The 14364-nt window shown below is 40.3% G+C and overlaps 2 protein-coding genes across 2 annotated transcripts; both read left to right on the top strand.

Moving 5' to 3' along the window:
* The first annotated feature begins 1975 nt into the window (after positions 1 to 1975).
* On the top strand, positions 1976 to 5313 carry LOC134405368 (olfactory receptor 6N2-like). The gene is made up of 3 exons (XM_063136614.1): positions 1976 to 2908; positions 3804 to 3871; positions 5241 to 5313. Exons 1-3 carry the CDS (start codon positions 1976 to 1978, stop codon positions 5311 to 5313), a joined length of 1074 nt encoding a protein of 357 aa, XP_062992684.1.
* Positions 5314 to 11218: 5905 nt separating this feature from the next.
* Positions 11219 to 12157, top strand: LOC134405369 (olfactory receptor 5G9-like). The gene has a single exon (XM_063136615.1). It carries the CDS (start codon positions 11219 to 11221, stop codon positions 12155 to 12157), a length of 939 nt encoding a protein of 312 aa, XP_062992685.1.
* Positions 12158 to 14364: the final 2207 nt, after the last annotated feature.

Consider the following 14364-nt stretch of genomic DNA (forward strand, 5'->3'; position numbering starts at 1 on the left):
TTCCTTGGGGAATTAAGCACACATATTTCTGTGAGGCCATAAGATGCAAAGTGCTCCTAAGAGCAGAACTCCAAGGAGACCTGCCATGAATCAATATTAACAACCCAGAGAGAATTACATTTCAGTTTAATGAGCACATTATACATCATCATTCTCTTCAATAAGAGGAAGGTTTAAATGCAACACTTTAAACCAATCACTGTTACAATAATACCAGGAGATTGGATGAGACTGGACTGGACTGAAAGTTAAAAAGATTGTTTTTCTTTCTATTTTTATTGTGTAAGGAATCATGAGGGGAGATTTCTGATAACGGAGACCAGACAAATTGCCCTTCAGTATTGGAGCTGCTTTCTCAGAAATATCCCGGTGAGTTTCTTTATAAGGCAGTGCTTTCTGGGGCCTGTCTACACACAGTCGTCGGGGCGCCCTGAAGGCGCTTCAGGGCGCCTCGAAACTCCTAGTGTAGACACCTGTTCAGAATAGACAGAGGAAGAGGCGGCGGTGGCGGCAAAAAGTTCCCAGGGCCCGGCGGCTTCGCTGGTTAGTCCTTGCCACCAAGCCCAACTCCCCGCTGGCCTCCTGCTGCCGGCGAAAGAGCCACCCGGGTTGGAGAGCTCGGTGGAAGCGGAAGCCGAGCTCTCAGACCCAGGTCGCTCTTACCCCGGCAGCAGGAGGCTGGCGGGGAGGCGGCAGCAAGGACCAGCTGGTTCCCCAGCTGCCTCCTCCTCCGTCTCTTCAGCTGCTGTCTACACCTTCGTTTTGGGGTCGTACTGGGGGCGCATGCATGAGCCTTCAGTACGGCGTGTGGAAGGGGCCCTGTTGTTGCCTTTGTTTTCTTGCATAATTAGCTTTCAAAATTTGCTGCCACAATATGTAGTGAGAGTTTTTCAAGTGAGGCGGCTTTTCAAAAAGTTCAGACTAATTTATTTATTTATTTTTATCACAATTCAATAATGCCCAATAAGCCGAGGCTCTCTGGGCAGTTCACAATGAAAACCATAAAATACAGCATGACAAGACACAATATAAAGCTTTAAAAAGTTTAAAACCAAGGTAAATACCAGCAATAGTTACAGCCCAGGAAAAGCCTGTGTGAAAAAGTGTGTTTTCTGGAAGCGTTTAAAAGATGCTACATTTTCTGCCTCCCGAACTGCATGAGGGAGGATTTTTCAAAAGATGGACACCACTAGAGAGAAAGCCTGCCATCAAGGTTCTTCATGGTGATATTCCATTCATTTTGGAATGACCAGCAAGAGCGCCTCTAAATATCTGAGATGCAACCTGGGTGTCTATAAGGGAAGGCTGTCTACTAGGTATCCTGGTCCCAAGGTGCTTAGGAGTTTATATGATAATACCATAACCTTCTACATGGCTCAGAAACTAATAGGCAGCCAGTGCCATTTTATTAATGGTGGTGTTATGTGAGCATAGTTGTATTAGTGAGCACCATCGCTGCTTCATTCTGTACTAGCTTCAGTTTCTGAACCATATGCATCCATAGCCTCACATAGCACATTGCTGTAGTCTAATCATGAGGTTACCAGTACATGGATGACCATAGGTAGGCTATCCTTATCCAGGAACGGGCGAAATTGACATACCAACCTGTGCCTCCTGTGTCATGGAAGATGAGGTTATCAATGGCTATTACCCATTGTTGCTAAATACAACACCCATGCAGAAGCAGAGAAGCTCTGAATACCAGGTGGCAGGAATAAACAATAGAGGAGGAGGTTGTTGTTTTCATGTCCTGCTTTTTAAAAAGTGTGGGGATTTTTTTAATACAGAATTTTACTCAAGAGAAGGAATTTAAAACTTAGCCTATGGTCTTTTCTGTACTGCTAGAGCAAATGTGGGACCATCTTTCAGATTCATGGTTGTTGTCATCATCATTATTGCTGTATTATTATTATTATTATTATTATTATTATTATTATTATTATTATTTATGCCCCTGTAGCTGTCTGATGTAATGGACAAAGAAAACCAAACTGTGGTTGCAGAATTTGTCTTTCTTCATTTCACTTGCATACCAAACCTTGAGACACTGCTGTTTGTGCTGTTCTTGATCATCTACATCCTGTCTCTTATGGGGAACCTGCTGATTATTGTTATTGTGATGGTGGACTCACGTCTGCAGACTGCCATGTATTTCTTCATCTGCAATCTCTCAATGGTCGAGGTCTGGTACACCACTGTCACAGTTCCTAAGATGCTGGAAAATTTGCTGTCATACAAGAGGACCATTTCCATTCCAGGATGTATCACCCAATATTATTTCTTTTTTGCCTTTGCTGGCATAGAACTGTTTATCCTTACAGCCATGGCGTATGACAGGTACCTTGCAATATGCAACCCATTACGGTACTCTACCATCATGAACCCTAAGACATGTAGAAATATGGTTGTAGCATGTTGGTTTGTGGGATTCATATGCCCTACTTTCCCTTCCTTTATGTTAGCTAATATTTCTTTCTGCAGCCCCAATATAATCAACCACTTCTTCTGTGATGCTGGGCAGATACTTCGCCTTGCATGTACTGACACTTATGCCATCCAGGTAGTGGGCTATGGTTTTAGCACTGTCATTGTAATGGTTGCTCTTTCATTCACTCTAGGTTCTTATGTGCACATTATAATCACCATACTGAAAATGTCTTCTGCTATGGCCCGGAAGAAGACATTTTCTACCTGTGCATCCCACCTCTGTGTAGTGACCATCTATTTTGGGACACTCATTTTTATGTATGTCCGCCCAGCAGTAAAATACACATCCAGTGCCAACAAAATAGTAGCTGTTTTTTACTCTGTGATAACTCCACTGTTAAATCCTATGATATACACACTGAGAAACAAAGATGTGAAAGAGGCTTTGAAGAAAACCTTCCTCAGAAATAAAGACCCTGTTCAGATGACACGCTAAGCCATGGTGGTTAAGCATTTTTGAGCAAAATGTGATGACTTAGCATGTTGTGTGAACCATTCTTAACCATGGTGACTACATAAACATGGTTTAAACACACTCACTAAGCATTTGCTGTAAAAGGGTTAGTGGCCAAACCATGGTTTAGTGTTGTTGTTTTTTAAAGGCCCATTAACTAAAGCAATGTATACAGATGTATATGCATACAGGGTTGAGAAAAAGTTTTGTGAACTTCATAGGATTGTCACATATTTCCAACCTAACATTTTATTAGATCTTAATCCAACCCCATAATCCTAGATAAAGAACAATAGATACCTTGATTAAACAAATGACACACAACATGATTTTTTAACATTTATTTATCCACAACTGATTGAACATTCAATATTCATTTGTGAAAACTTATGTACACCTTTAGATTAACTATCTGATAGTACACCCTTGAGCAGCCAAAATTCCACAAAAACATATGCAAACCTTTAGATTAACAACCTGATAGAACCCCCTTGAGAAGCCAAAATTCCTCAAAATTGATGTGAGAGGCTGTCCACATTGATCAGTTTCTCACATTGGTTTTGTGGAATTTTGGCCTATTGCCCCTTTTATAACTGCCTCACATCAGTGACTTTTGAGGGCAGCTTTGAATGAACAGCTAGCTTCAGGTTGTACCAAAACATTTTAATGTCCTTTAGTTCCAGACTTTGACTAGGCCATTCTAAAACACAGAATTTCTTCTTCCACAACCATTCTTTTTTAGATCTGTTTGTATATTTAGGATGTGCCCCTTTATCAGTCACAATGTTGTACAATGTCATATACTGTGCTTGCTTACAACTTTCCCTCCAGGCATCCAAAATTTTCTTGGGTCTTTCAGTTCCAAACCCAGATTGGGAGGATGGAGCACCTGGAAACAGGAAATATGTTCTACATTGTCCTGGTCATGTATTGCCTTATGACATATTAATAATTATAATTATTTAATTATATTTTTTTAAAAAAAATTGAATCCACAGAAATTGCCCCGAGAGAATATGGTATTTGCCTGACTTGAACCAGAAAGACATGGAAAGACCTTTAAAATTGTGTGGAAATTGCAGTGTCCCTGTGCCTTGCAGCATTTCCCCAACCCCTCAGCCAAATAGATTCCTATCATATAATTATACACCAAAATACATAGAATGTGCTTTTTTTCACAGCAGCTGCACATTGAAGCCTCATCTACACTAAGCAGGATATTGCACTATGAAAGTGGTATGAAAACGGTATATAAAAGGCAGGAGCCACATTGCTGTTTTATAGTGGTATTGAAGTGCACTGCAGGATCTACACTACTGCTTTATAGTGGTACTGAAGTGCACGGAAGTGCAACTGTCGTGCAACTGTTGCAACTGAAGTGCAACTGTTGGAGCCCATTCACACATATCATATACTGCTTTCATACCACTTTCATAGTGCAATATCCTGCTTGGTGCAGATTAGGCCTGAGTCAACGCTGCTATTGAACTTTCAACCATAATCCCAAGATCTTTGCCTTGATCAGTCGCAAGCATGTAAGTGAAGGTGCTTTATATTTATTTATTTATTTATTTATTTTTGTCCCAGTATGCATCACTTCACACTTGCCTACATAGAGCTGCAGTTTAATCTTTCTACTATGGAGTGATCCTCTCAGAGGTTCCTGCAATTCCTCCTTGTTTATAACCTCCATAAATAATTTCTTGTTGTCAGAAAACCTGGCCATCTCACTGACTAGTCCTAGTACCTGATCTGTTGTTGTTGTTGTTGTTGTTGTTGTTGTTGTTGTTACATTTGTTATTATTACATTTATATCCTACCCTTTCTTCTGTTGTGAGGAACCCAAGGCAGCTTACATGGCATCCTCTTCCTCAATGTTCTTCTCAGAGTAAGCATGTAAGATAGTTTAGGCTCAGAGTCGGTGAGCGGCCAAAAGTCACCCAGAAACTTCATGGCCAAGTGGGGACTAGAACTCGGATCTCCAGATTCCAAGTCCAACAAGAAAATATTGATCTTTAAAATACGGAGCCCATAGACTTTCTACAAATGATGGGCCCAGCATATGTATTCCTGGAACACTTTTGCATGACTGAGGTTAACTGCCTTTTCTCTCTCAATCGTTAACCAATCTTTAACCAATCTTCCTGAAAGTTTCAGGTTAAGTAACATAGAGATTTCTTGTCAGGAAGATTGGTGAAAGCCTTTCAGTTTTTTTAAGGTTAGAACAACCCACTAACCCCCTGATTTCCATTTAACCTTATGGAACCCTTATTTCACGGATTGCCTTATCTATTAGAGCCACGACTGTGGCTCCAGTAATATTTAAAGATGGCACTAAAGCAGTTGAGCTGATCAAGATCCTGAAGTGAATTACAACTCAGTTGCTGTGCTCAAGTGATCACTGAATTCACACTGAAGATGGTCTTCCAATTGTTTGATAGTGAACACAGATTGTGGAGTCACCACATCCCAAAGTTTGTAAGTATGTGCTGTACTAAACTGAAGCAATCAGACGGCCACATGGACAGAAACTCACTCTCTGCATATGAATGTCATACATGCACATATTCATGGACTGATTTAAACTGCACAAATCAAAAAGCTGCATCACGCTGCATGGATGCAGGATAGGGTCAAATGTGAAACACTGGTTTGCCTCATGTAGGTTAAAAAAATAACATGGCCAGCTTCAATATATATAGATATAGATGAGAATTTGCTTTCAAAGTGACAACTGTTTGCACCCCACCCCCCAAAGTAGCAGTCTTTGAATCTGCTTAGCTGTGATCACCTAAGATTTTCTTCTGATCCTCAGAAGCAACACTTATTTAGCTGTGGGCATGGTATGATGATTAAATGAAACAAGGGCTGACTTACAGATGGGATGGCCGCCTTTTTTAGCCCAGAGCCAGATTCTTCCCAGTGCAACCATGATGTCACCATCTACTTCAAGTTCAAGAGTCCGCAAGCTCAAGAATCTTCCAAGCACTGACAAATTGATGCAGGATGGGGGCAGCAAGTAGGATTAAACATTAAGCACCTCATCTGGTGCCTAATTTTGCAGAATGCATCTCTCTCTCTCTCAACACACACACACACACACACACACACACACACACACACACACGGAGAAAAGAACCCTTATCTGTCACTGCATAATAAGCTCTCAGTGGATAGTCTATGGGGTGTCAGGGAACCAATGGAAGTGATTTATTCTGGTGGACCCCATCACTTTCTTTATTTCATTTTATTTATATTTTATTTATTACATTTTTATACCACCCAATAGCCGAAGCTCTCTGGGCGGTTCACAAAAAATAAAACCATAATAAAACTACCAACAGGTTAAAAACACAAATACAAAATGCAGTATCAAAAGGACAACCAGGCTAAAACCACACAGCAAAATTAATATAAGATTAAAATACAGAGTTAGAACAGTAAAATTTAAATTTAAGTTAAAATTAAGTGTTAAAATACTGAGAGAATAAAAAGGTCTTCAGCTGGCGATGAAAAGAGTACAGTGTAGGCGCCAGGCAGACCTCTCTGGGGAGCTCATTCCACAGCCGGGGTGCCACAGCAGAGAAAGCCCTCCTCCTAGTAGCCACCTGCCTCACTTCCTTTGGCAGGGGCTCACGGAGAAGGGCCCCTGTAGATGACCTTAAGGTCTGGGCAGGTACATGTGGGAGGAGGCGCTCCTTCAAATAACCTGGCCGCAAACCGTTTAGGGCTTTGAATGTCAATATCAGCACTTTGAATCTGGCCCGGACCTGGACTGGCAGCCAATAAAGTTGTAAAAGGACTTTCTTAGGAAGCCCTACCCACAATAATAATAATAATAATAATAATAATAATAATAATAATAATAATAATAATAATAATAATTTTATCTATTTCTTACCCACCTCTCCTGGATCGAGGCATGGAACAACATTAAATACAATATAATACATAAAACTGGTTAAAAGAGCATATAAAACCACTACAATATTAAAATAACTATCACAGCATCTTAAAGTTTTTAGGTTTTTAAATTCATCTGGGTAGGTCTGCTGGAAGAGACCAGTCTTTATGGCTGTCTTAAACTCAGAGAGAGTATTAAGCTGCCGAATCTCCTCTGGCAGGCCATTCCACAGTCTGGGGGTGGCAGAAGGAAAGGTCCTCTGGGTAACAGTTGTCAGCCTAGTGGTGCCTGAGTGGAGTAAACCCTTCCTAGAGGACCTGAGTGTGCAGGGTGGATTGTATGAACCTATGAAACCATATGGAAGAGAATTCATGCATCAATATTAAGAATCAATCCCCCATTAATTTAATTTAACTTAAGTGTGCTTAACTCTAAGCTAAATCTTACTTAGAGTTTCTCAAGAAATTGATGATCAATAAAATGAATGTGATTCCAGGTGAGGAAGGGTCAGGGTGGCATGTGAATGAGAGATTCAATAGTACAATATGAGTGATAACACTCAACCACAAAGGTACTAAGAAAGTTTTATAGACGAATAATTCAAAAGATATCACAAATGTACAAAAGACAGGCATATAGATAACATTTACAAGATGTTCATCAAACATTCATAATGAAGCCTACAAAGTTGGCATCCATTAAACATTCATGACAAGAATTAATGATCTCATAAATATGTGTCTAATAGATAAATTTCATAAAGTGTCTAATATAATAAAGCATCTAATAAAGATTCAAGCCAGTTATAGCATTATCTACATTACTTCCTATTGTTAAAACCATGTGATAGAGAAATGAGCACATCTACTGATAGTGATAATTATTTGCAATGAATTCTCAGTTGGGAGTATTCTTCCCCCTAGAATAACTCTTTGTTTATTTTGGGAATTATATAAATCAGATAATCACATTCTCACAAATACATTCTGCCAACACATTCTTGTATGAAAGAATTGAGGATTTGTTTTGGTTAATTTTAAAAGACATGGAAATGGATGGGTTTGCAGTTTGAGTTTTCTACTTACTCTGCTTAAATATTCATTTTAGAAAACATTTGTTATCCTGCTGCCCCATTACTCATGGCCGTATCAGGTAAATTCATCTATGTTTCAGAAAACTTCATATTGGTGTATACTACCCTATCATATTGATTAATTCTTGAACTAGTTGGTCTTTTCTCTTCATTTATGAGAAGCAATGACTTTAGTATGAAGTGCTAATATTCCCAAAAATGTTTGCTTAACGAATATTAATGAGTTAGAATTGTACAGTGGCATTCAAAGCTTTTTTCATCAAGTGACCCTTTTGTCATTGACTGGTCTTTGAGGAATGCCAGCATGTCTGCTACAGAATTCTAGAATGCTATAGAGGATTCTGGGGAGTGTTCCTGAGCATACATTCAATTTTGAATTATTGTGTGGACAAAGTGATGGAGGATTAGTCTAGAGAAGATAGAGTTACTTTTGGTTAATATACATACTAATCTACGATTAGAGGCATAGCCTTTTCTAAATGGGGTTGCACTCTCTTTGAAGGATCAGGTTTGCTGCTTGGGGTACTACTGAACCTGGCTTTGCTACTGGATGATCAGGTAGCTGCAGTGGCCAAGAATGTCTTTACCTACTTTGACTGGCATGCTAGTTGTTTCCATTCCTGTAAAAGGGTGATCTGTGACTTAATCACTTCTCCCTTAGATTATTGCAGTACCGTCTATGGGGAGTGCCTTTGAAGAGTGTTCAGAAACTGCAAATAGTGTAAAATGCAGTGACCAGATGGTTTCCTGGTACATCTTTGATAATAATAATAATAATAATAATAATAATAATAATAATAATAATAATAATAATATAGCACCAACAATGTACTTGGTGCTGCACAGTATGTACAAATAAAACAGCAAAAATATCCTGCCAAGAGGCTTACAATCTAAAATCACATTAAAACATATGAGGGTGAGGGGTTACACAAAGACACTGTTGACTGTTTTGCAGTGGGTTGTATCAACTGTACTGGCCACCAGTCAGTTTCCAGGCACTCTTTAAAGTACTGGTGCTCACCTATAAAGCTCTCAATGGTTTGGGGCCAGGATATCTGAAAGACTGCCTTATCCCTTATGAACATGGCCATAGTTTAAGATTCTCCTTTTCTCGATTACATCAATAGTATGAATGTGGCATCCAACTCTGGTATAACTAACCTTCCTTTGACCACAGTAAATTGAAGGAAACAAGCTTGGTTCGGCATCTACAGAAATCGTGAGGCCTCTGTTTGTGTCTTTATTTAGAAAGCTGTCTGACTTGTATGTTATTCTCCTTGTATTTTTGTACTGCAGTTTTAAGTGTTTATATTTTATATTGTTTTTATATTGTACTTTGGGGTTTAAATTTTTGTGAACCAAAGAGGTTTGGCCATTGGGCATTACAGAAATGTAATAAATAAAAATAAAATAAAAGAAAGATTCTCTTTGGTTGTCATTCTGCATGCCCCACCAGCAAGAGAGATTACACTGATGGGAACATGAGATAGGGCCTTCTCTTTAACAGCATTCCACTATGGATGTCTTTCCCAAAGGAATTTAGGCTTGACTCCTGCTTTGTTCTGTTGTAGATTGACTGTTATTATTTTTTCAGTATACAATCTATGTATACAATATGTATACAGTGTACAATAGTTATTTGGTGTGTGTTTTTAGAATTTCAAATCGCTTAGCTCTGTTCTTTAGTTTTTCCATTTTCACCCACTCTCAATTACTGCTGTTGGTATTCTATTTAAAATTTTAAATTGTGTTTAAAAATTTACTTGGTTTTTAAAGTTTTCTTTTCTTTTTAAAAGGTTTTAAATTGCTGCAAGTTTTAAGTGTAATGTGTGGGTGGGGTGTATCTGGGCAAAAATATATTTCACACAGGAAAAAGGCTTGGGCACATTCCTTCCACTTTCATAAATTTTACACATGAAATTATTTGGGCACATTGAAGGTGAAGAGCAGTTGTCATGTGGTGGCCAAGTAATCTCTGGGAAATTGCTGATCTTCTCATTTATTAACCCTAATAAGCTTTCAAGAAACCCCAGGTTTTTCCAGAAGACAGCAGCAGCTGCAGTTGTATGATACAAACTGTACCCTTAGCTAGACATAAGGTTTATCCCGGGATCATCCCAGGATATCCTGGGAACAGGCAGGGACAACCCCGGGAAGACCCCGGGATAAACCTTAGGTCTAGCTAAGGCCTCTGTCTCTCTTGGATTTCTTCTTTATTTAACATAACGTTTTAAATTTAACCCCTTCTGTAGGCCATCTCAGCTTTTGCTTAGCATTTTAGACCTTTGTCAATGAGCCAAAGTTCTGTGTGACATTACACACAGAAGTCTGCTTGTGGCCCTTTCTTTTCTCTCTAAGGGGGTGTCTTTAAACGGTCTGTTTACCCCGTCGTGTCTGCACAGTGGCACTGTGTTGTTTGAATGACACAGCTGCCAACACTGCAATTTTCACACTGTGGTTTTACCACAATTTTGTGTGTGTTGCTCTGAGGTCAACACATTGTTTCTCAGTCTGTAGCCTCAGGTTCGGACAGTGGGCATTGCTGGAAGTGGTTGCAAATTAGTGTAAGTCCAGGGTAAATGCTGGAAGGCAGGGCAAAGGGGCAGGAGGCAGGCTTGGAGAGACTAATGGCTGCTGCCACTGCAGTTATTTCCTCTATATTTAAAATAAAGTTGTTAATATAAGACATACATGCTTTTGCTTAGCATTTTAGACCAAGTCAATGAGCCACACTCCCTCCTGCCATCTAAATTTATTGTTCCTGCCTTGCAGCAGTGATAATGTGGGATTTTGAGGACATCAGCTATGAAGTGTCATCATATAGACACACCCTTAGCATGTGGAGATGTTCCTTGAGCTGAAGACTGCTTCTGGGTGCACACAGTACTGTGCATCTATCAAAGCCTTTCAGCGTGCAATTCTCTCTCTCTCTCTCTCTCTCTCTCTCTTTCTCTCTATCATCAAGTTTTAAGGGATGTACCAATTCCCCCCCCATCAATGTCTATTTGACAATTTTAGTCCCCCCGCAGTGAACATTTTGCCTAATATGGAATGTTGACCATTTAAGTTATATGTGTTCCTCCATACTTCTATGTTGCTCTATATGTGAATATTCGTCAGCATAAGCCAGCCAAGTAATGTCCATTTAAGTTCCATTGATTACAATGCAAGAGTTGAAATGAAGAGGGCTTAACAGCAATTTGGTTTGCATGAATTGTGTTCTGTCTACTGTCAGTTTATTTGTTTTTGTTGTTTTACAGGTCACTAAACAGAAATGGAAAACCAAACACATAGGTCAGAGTTTATTTTCTTGGGACTTTCCAATGAACCTCAACTGCAGATCTTCTTCTTCTTGGTGTTTTCAACCATCTATCTGATAACTTTGACAGGCAACAGCACAATCATTCTGGTGATAAGAAGGGATCCTTCCCTTTACTCACCCATGTATTATTTCCTGTCTCATTTGTCCTTTGTTGATATCTGTTACTCTACTGACATTGTCCCTAAGATGTTAGTTAATTTGCTTATGAAGCAAAATACAATTTCCTTCATTGGCTGTCTTACACAAATGTTTTTCAGCCTTCTGTTGAGTGTAACAGAGGTTTTTATTCTTTCAGCAATGGCTTATGATAGATACACTGCTGTGTGTCACCCACTTCATTATGTAGTCACCATGAATAAATCAATATGTACTTACCTGGTGATGGGAGCATGGCTAATGGGGTTGTTTTTTGCGATAATAAACATAGTCCCAATATTTAATTTACAATTTTGTGGCCTTCACGAAATAAGCCATTTCAGCTGTGAACTCCCACCACTACTGAAAGCCTCGTGTTCTGACATTTTCCTCAATAACATTCTTCTTCTTTCTTCTGTTGTGATTTTTGGACTCGGCTCCTTCCTACCAACCTTGGTCTCTTATCTTCACATTATCTCCACCATCCTGAAGATCCGCTCTGCAGAGGGCAGGAGCAAAGCCTTCTCGACATGCAGCTCCCACCTCATTGTGGTTGGCTTACTATACATGACAGGAATGTCGCAGTACATGAAACCCAGCAATCTCTCTTCCATGATATTGGATGAGCTTTTTTCTATTCAGTATAGCATTTTGACTCCCATGTTGAATCCGATTATCTATAGTCTCAAAAATAAGGAAGTAAAGAGAGCTCTTGGGAGAACATTTGGAAATGGTAGATGCTATAATTTATTTTAGTTCATTAATGTAGTAGTGGTGCTAGCTTTATTATTCCAAAACTATCATTAAGTTGTTTCCAGTCTGAAGTCATGCTAATAGACACATTGTTTTCAGTGGGACATGAATTAGTTATGACTAATTGGAAGACCTACTGATTTTGACAGATCTATCCCAAGGATCACTCCAACCCATTTCCATTTTTTTGGATAATATAATGAGTTTGTTTTCTGTCCTTATGCGTAGAGTTTACATTGATGAATATTTTCATCTCCCTGGGCAGTTCACAAAAAAAGAAACCATAAAGAACAGATTAAAGCATAAAACATGGAAACATAAACCACAATATAACACCACACTATAGAAGTACAACCAGGATAAAATCAAGCAGCAATGCAGATATTTTACAGATTTGTAATACAGGCCCTTTCTACACCTAAGGGTAATCCCTGAAAAATGGAGGGATAGTCCCTGTCTGCTCCCGGGATCCCGTGTGGCATTTGGATGCACAGGAACAATCCAGGGATGATCTTGGGGGAAAAGGCAGGCGTAGAAATGGCCACAGATTTTAAATAGCAGAATTAAAAGGCTAGGATGATAAAAATGCTAAAATACTGGGGAAATAAAAAGGTCTTCACATAGCCCTGGAAAGAGTACAATGTAGGTGCCAGGTGAACCTTTCCAGGGAGCTCATTCCACAACAGGTGTGCCACAGCAAAAAAGGCCATCCTCCTGGGGGCTGTCTTGACATTGTCTTTGCCCCGGGGTGGCTCCAAATCTGTGCTGTGTTGGTTAGATGATGCAGCCTCAGATTTGAAGCCCCCCAGGGGCAAAGAGGCAAAGATGCAAGGCTGAAAAGTCAGGGACTTACCCTGACTTTTCTAGCCAGAGTGAAGTCAGCCCAGCTCTTCCACTGATCTAGGCTTGCTCAGAGCCACTCCGGGGGCATTCCTGGGTGGATGGTGACCTATTGTTTTCTGGAAGCTGCAGGAGGGGGAGGAGGGGGCCCCAGTGAGCCTAATAGAAAGCCTGTGCTGCCTCTGCCACCACACAGCAGGGATAGCATGGGGTTTGGCAATGAAGCAGCTCCAACCCCGTGCCGTGAAGGCAGTCCCTGGCAGCCACTTCCCTCACTTCCTTTGGCAGGTGCTCACAGAGAAGGATCCCTGAAATTGATCTTAGGGTCCAAGCAGCTACACATATCCTTCAGATAAGCTGGCTCCAAGTCGTTTAGGGCTTTGAATGTTCATACCAGCACTTTGAATCGGGCCTGGATACAAACTGGCAGCCAGTGTAGCTGGAAAAGCTGTTATAATGTTGACTCTCTGAGCTCCATCAGACAAGCATTTTATTGCATGCTAATTACTGGTCACTCATGGTTCTTCACAGGACCCTCTCACAATGACATCTGCCTCCTGCCCCTTCTAGCCTTCTTCACATCACAAAAAATAAAACACCCTATTAAGTCTGACTTATTTTTGAAGTCAGAAATTGCTGCTATTTCCTGCCATGTGCGGGAGAAGCAACGGGATCAAAACGACTCACTGAATGGGCCTTGTGCACGTTGTTTACTTCCTCTTTCGGAAGAGAAAGAAATGAGGGATGAACACATGGGCGGAGAAGCGATGGTAGGGAAATTCAATTTCCCCCAGTATAATGACACTGATTGGCAGAATCTACGTTATTGCTTTAAGGTGCTTCATAACAGTTTTGACAACTGTTGGGGCCCAGGGCACACTCCATATACTTTTGTCAAAACTGTTATAAAACACTTTAAAGCAGTAGTGTAGATCCAGCATTGTCTTCATACCCTCCATTGCCATTTTCATTGCCTTCTACATGTGGAAGGCAGCACTGAGCTGAGGAGATCCACCTCTCCACTGTGCTGAGGGTACAACAATACTGCCTTGTTTATCAGGCATATGGCCACCAGCATCAGCGAGTGGGTGGAGGGCACACTGGGTCGTGGGGAGGTGCCCCCTGATGCTGATCCCCTTATAATTCACCCTATTAACTATTGGACAGATGTGGGCTTGTCTGTGCAAAAGGAGCTAGTTGCAACTTCACCTTATCATGCTTTGCTGCATGTTCCACTGCAATATTGTACAAACAAGTACTCCCAAAACAGCTCCCCTATTATTGATGTGCTTGGATGATCCCAAATCTGATGCACACCTCATGTCATTGCATTGGATAGGCACTACTCCCATTCTGGACTATAGAATAAC

Source organism: Elgaria multicarinata, chromosome 11, assembly GCF_023053635.1.
Source record: "Elgaria multicarinata webbii isolate HBS135686 ecotype San Diego chromosome 11, rElgMul1.1.pri, whole genome shotgun sequence".
NCBI lineage: Eukaryota > Metazoa > Chordata > Lepidosauria > Squamata > Anguidae > Elgaria > Elgaria multicarinata.

What these genes read in the sequence shown, in the direction of transcription:
- LOC134405368 (XM_063136614.1), top strand. Translation starts at nt 1,976, where the DNA reads ATGGACAAAGAAAACCAAACTGTGGTTGCAGAATTTGTCTTTCTTCAT. An exon ending in TCCTCAGAAATAAAGACCCT is followed by an intron (nt 2,909 to 3,803) that starts GTTCAGATGACA and finishes TGGGTCTTTCAG; the next exon opens with TTCCAAACCCAGATTGGGAG. An exon ending in TTCTACATTGTCCTGGTCAT is followed by an intron (nt 3,872 to 5,240) that starts GTATTGCCTTAT and finishes CTTATCTATTAG; the next exon opens with AGCCACGACTGTGGCTCCAG.
- LOC134405369 (XM_063136615.1), top strand. Translation starts at nt 11,219, where the DNA reads ATGGAAAACCAAACACATAGGTCAGAGTTTATTTTCTTGGGACTTTCC.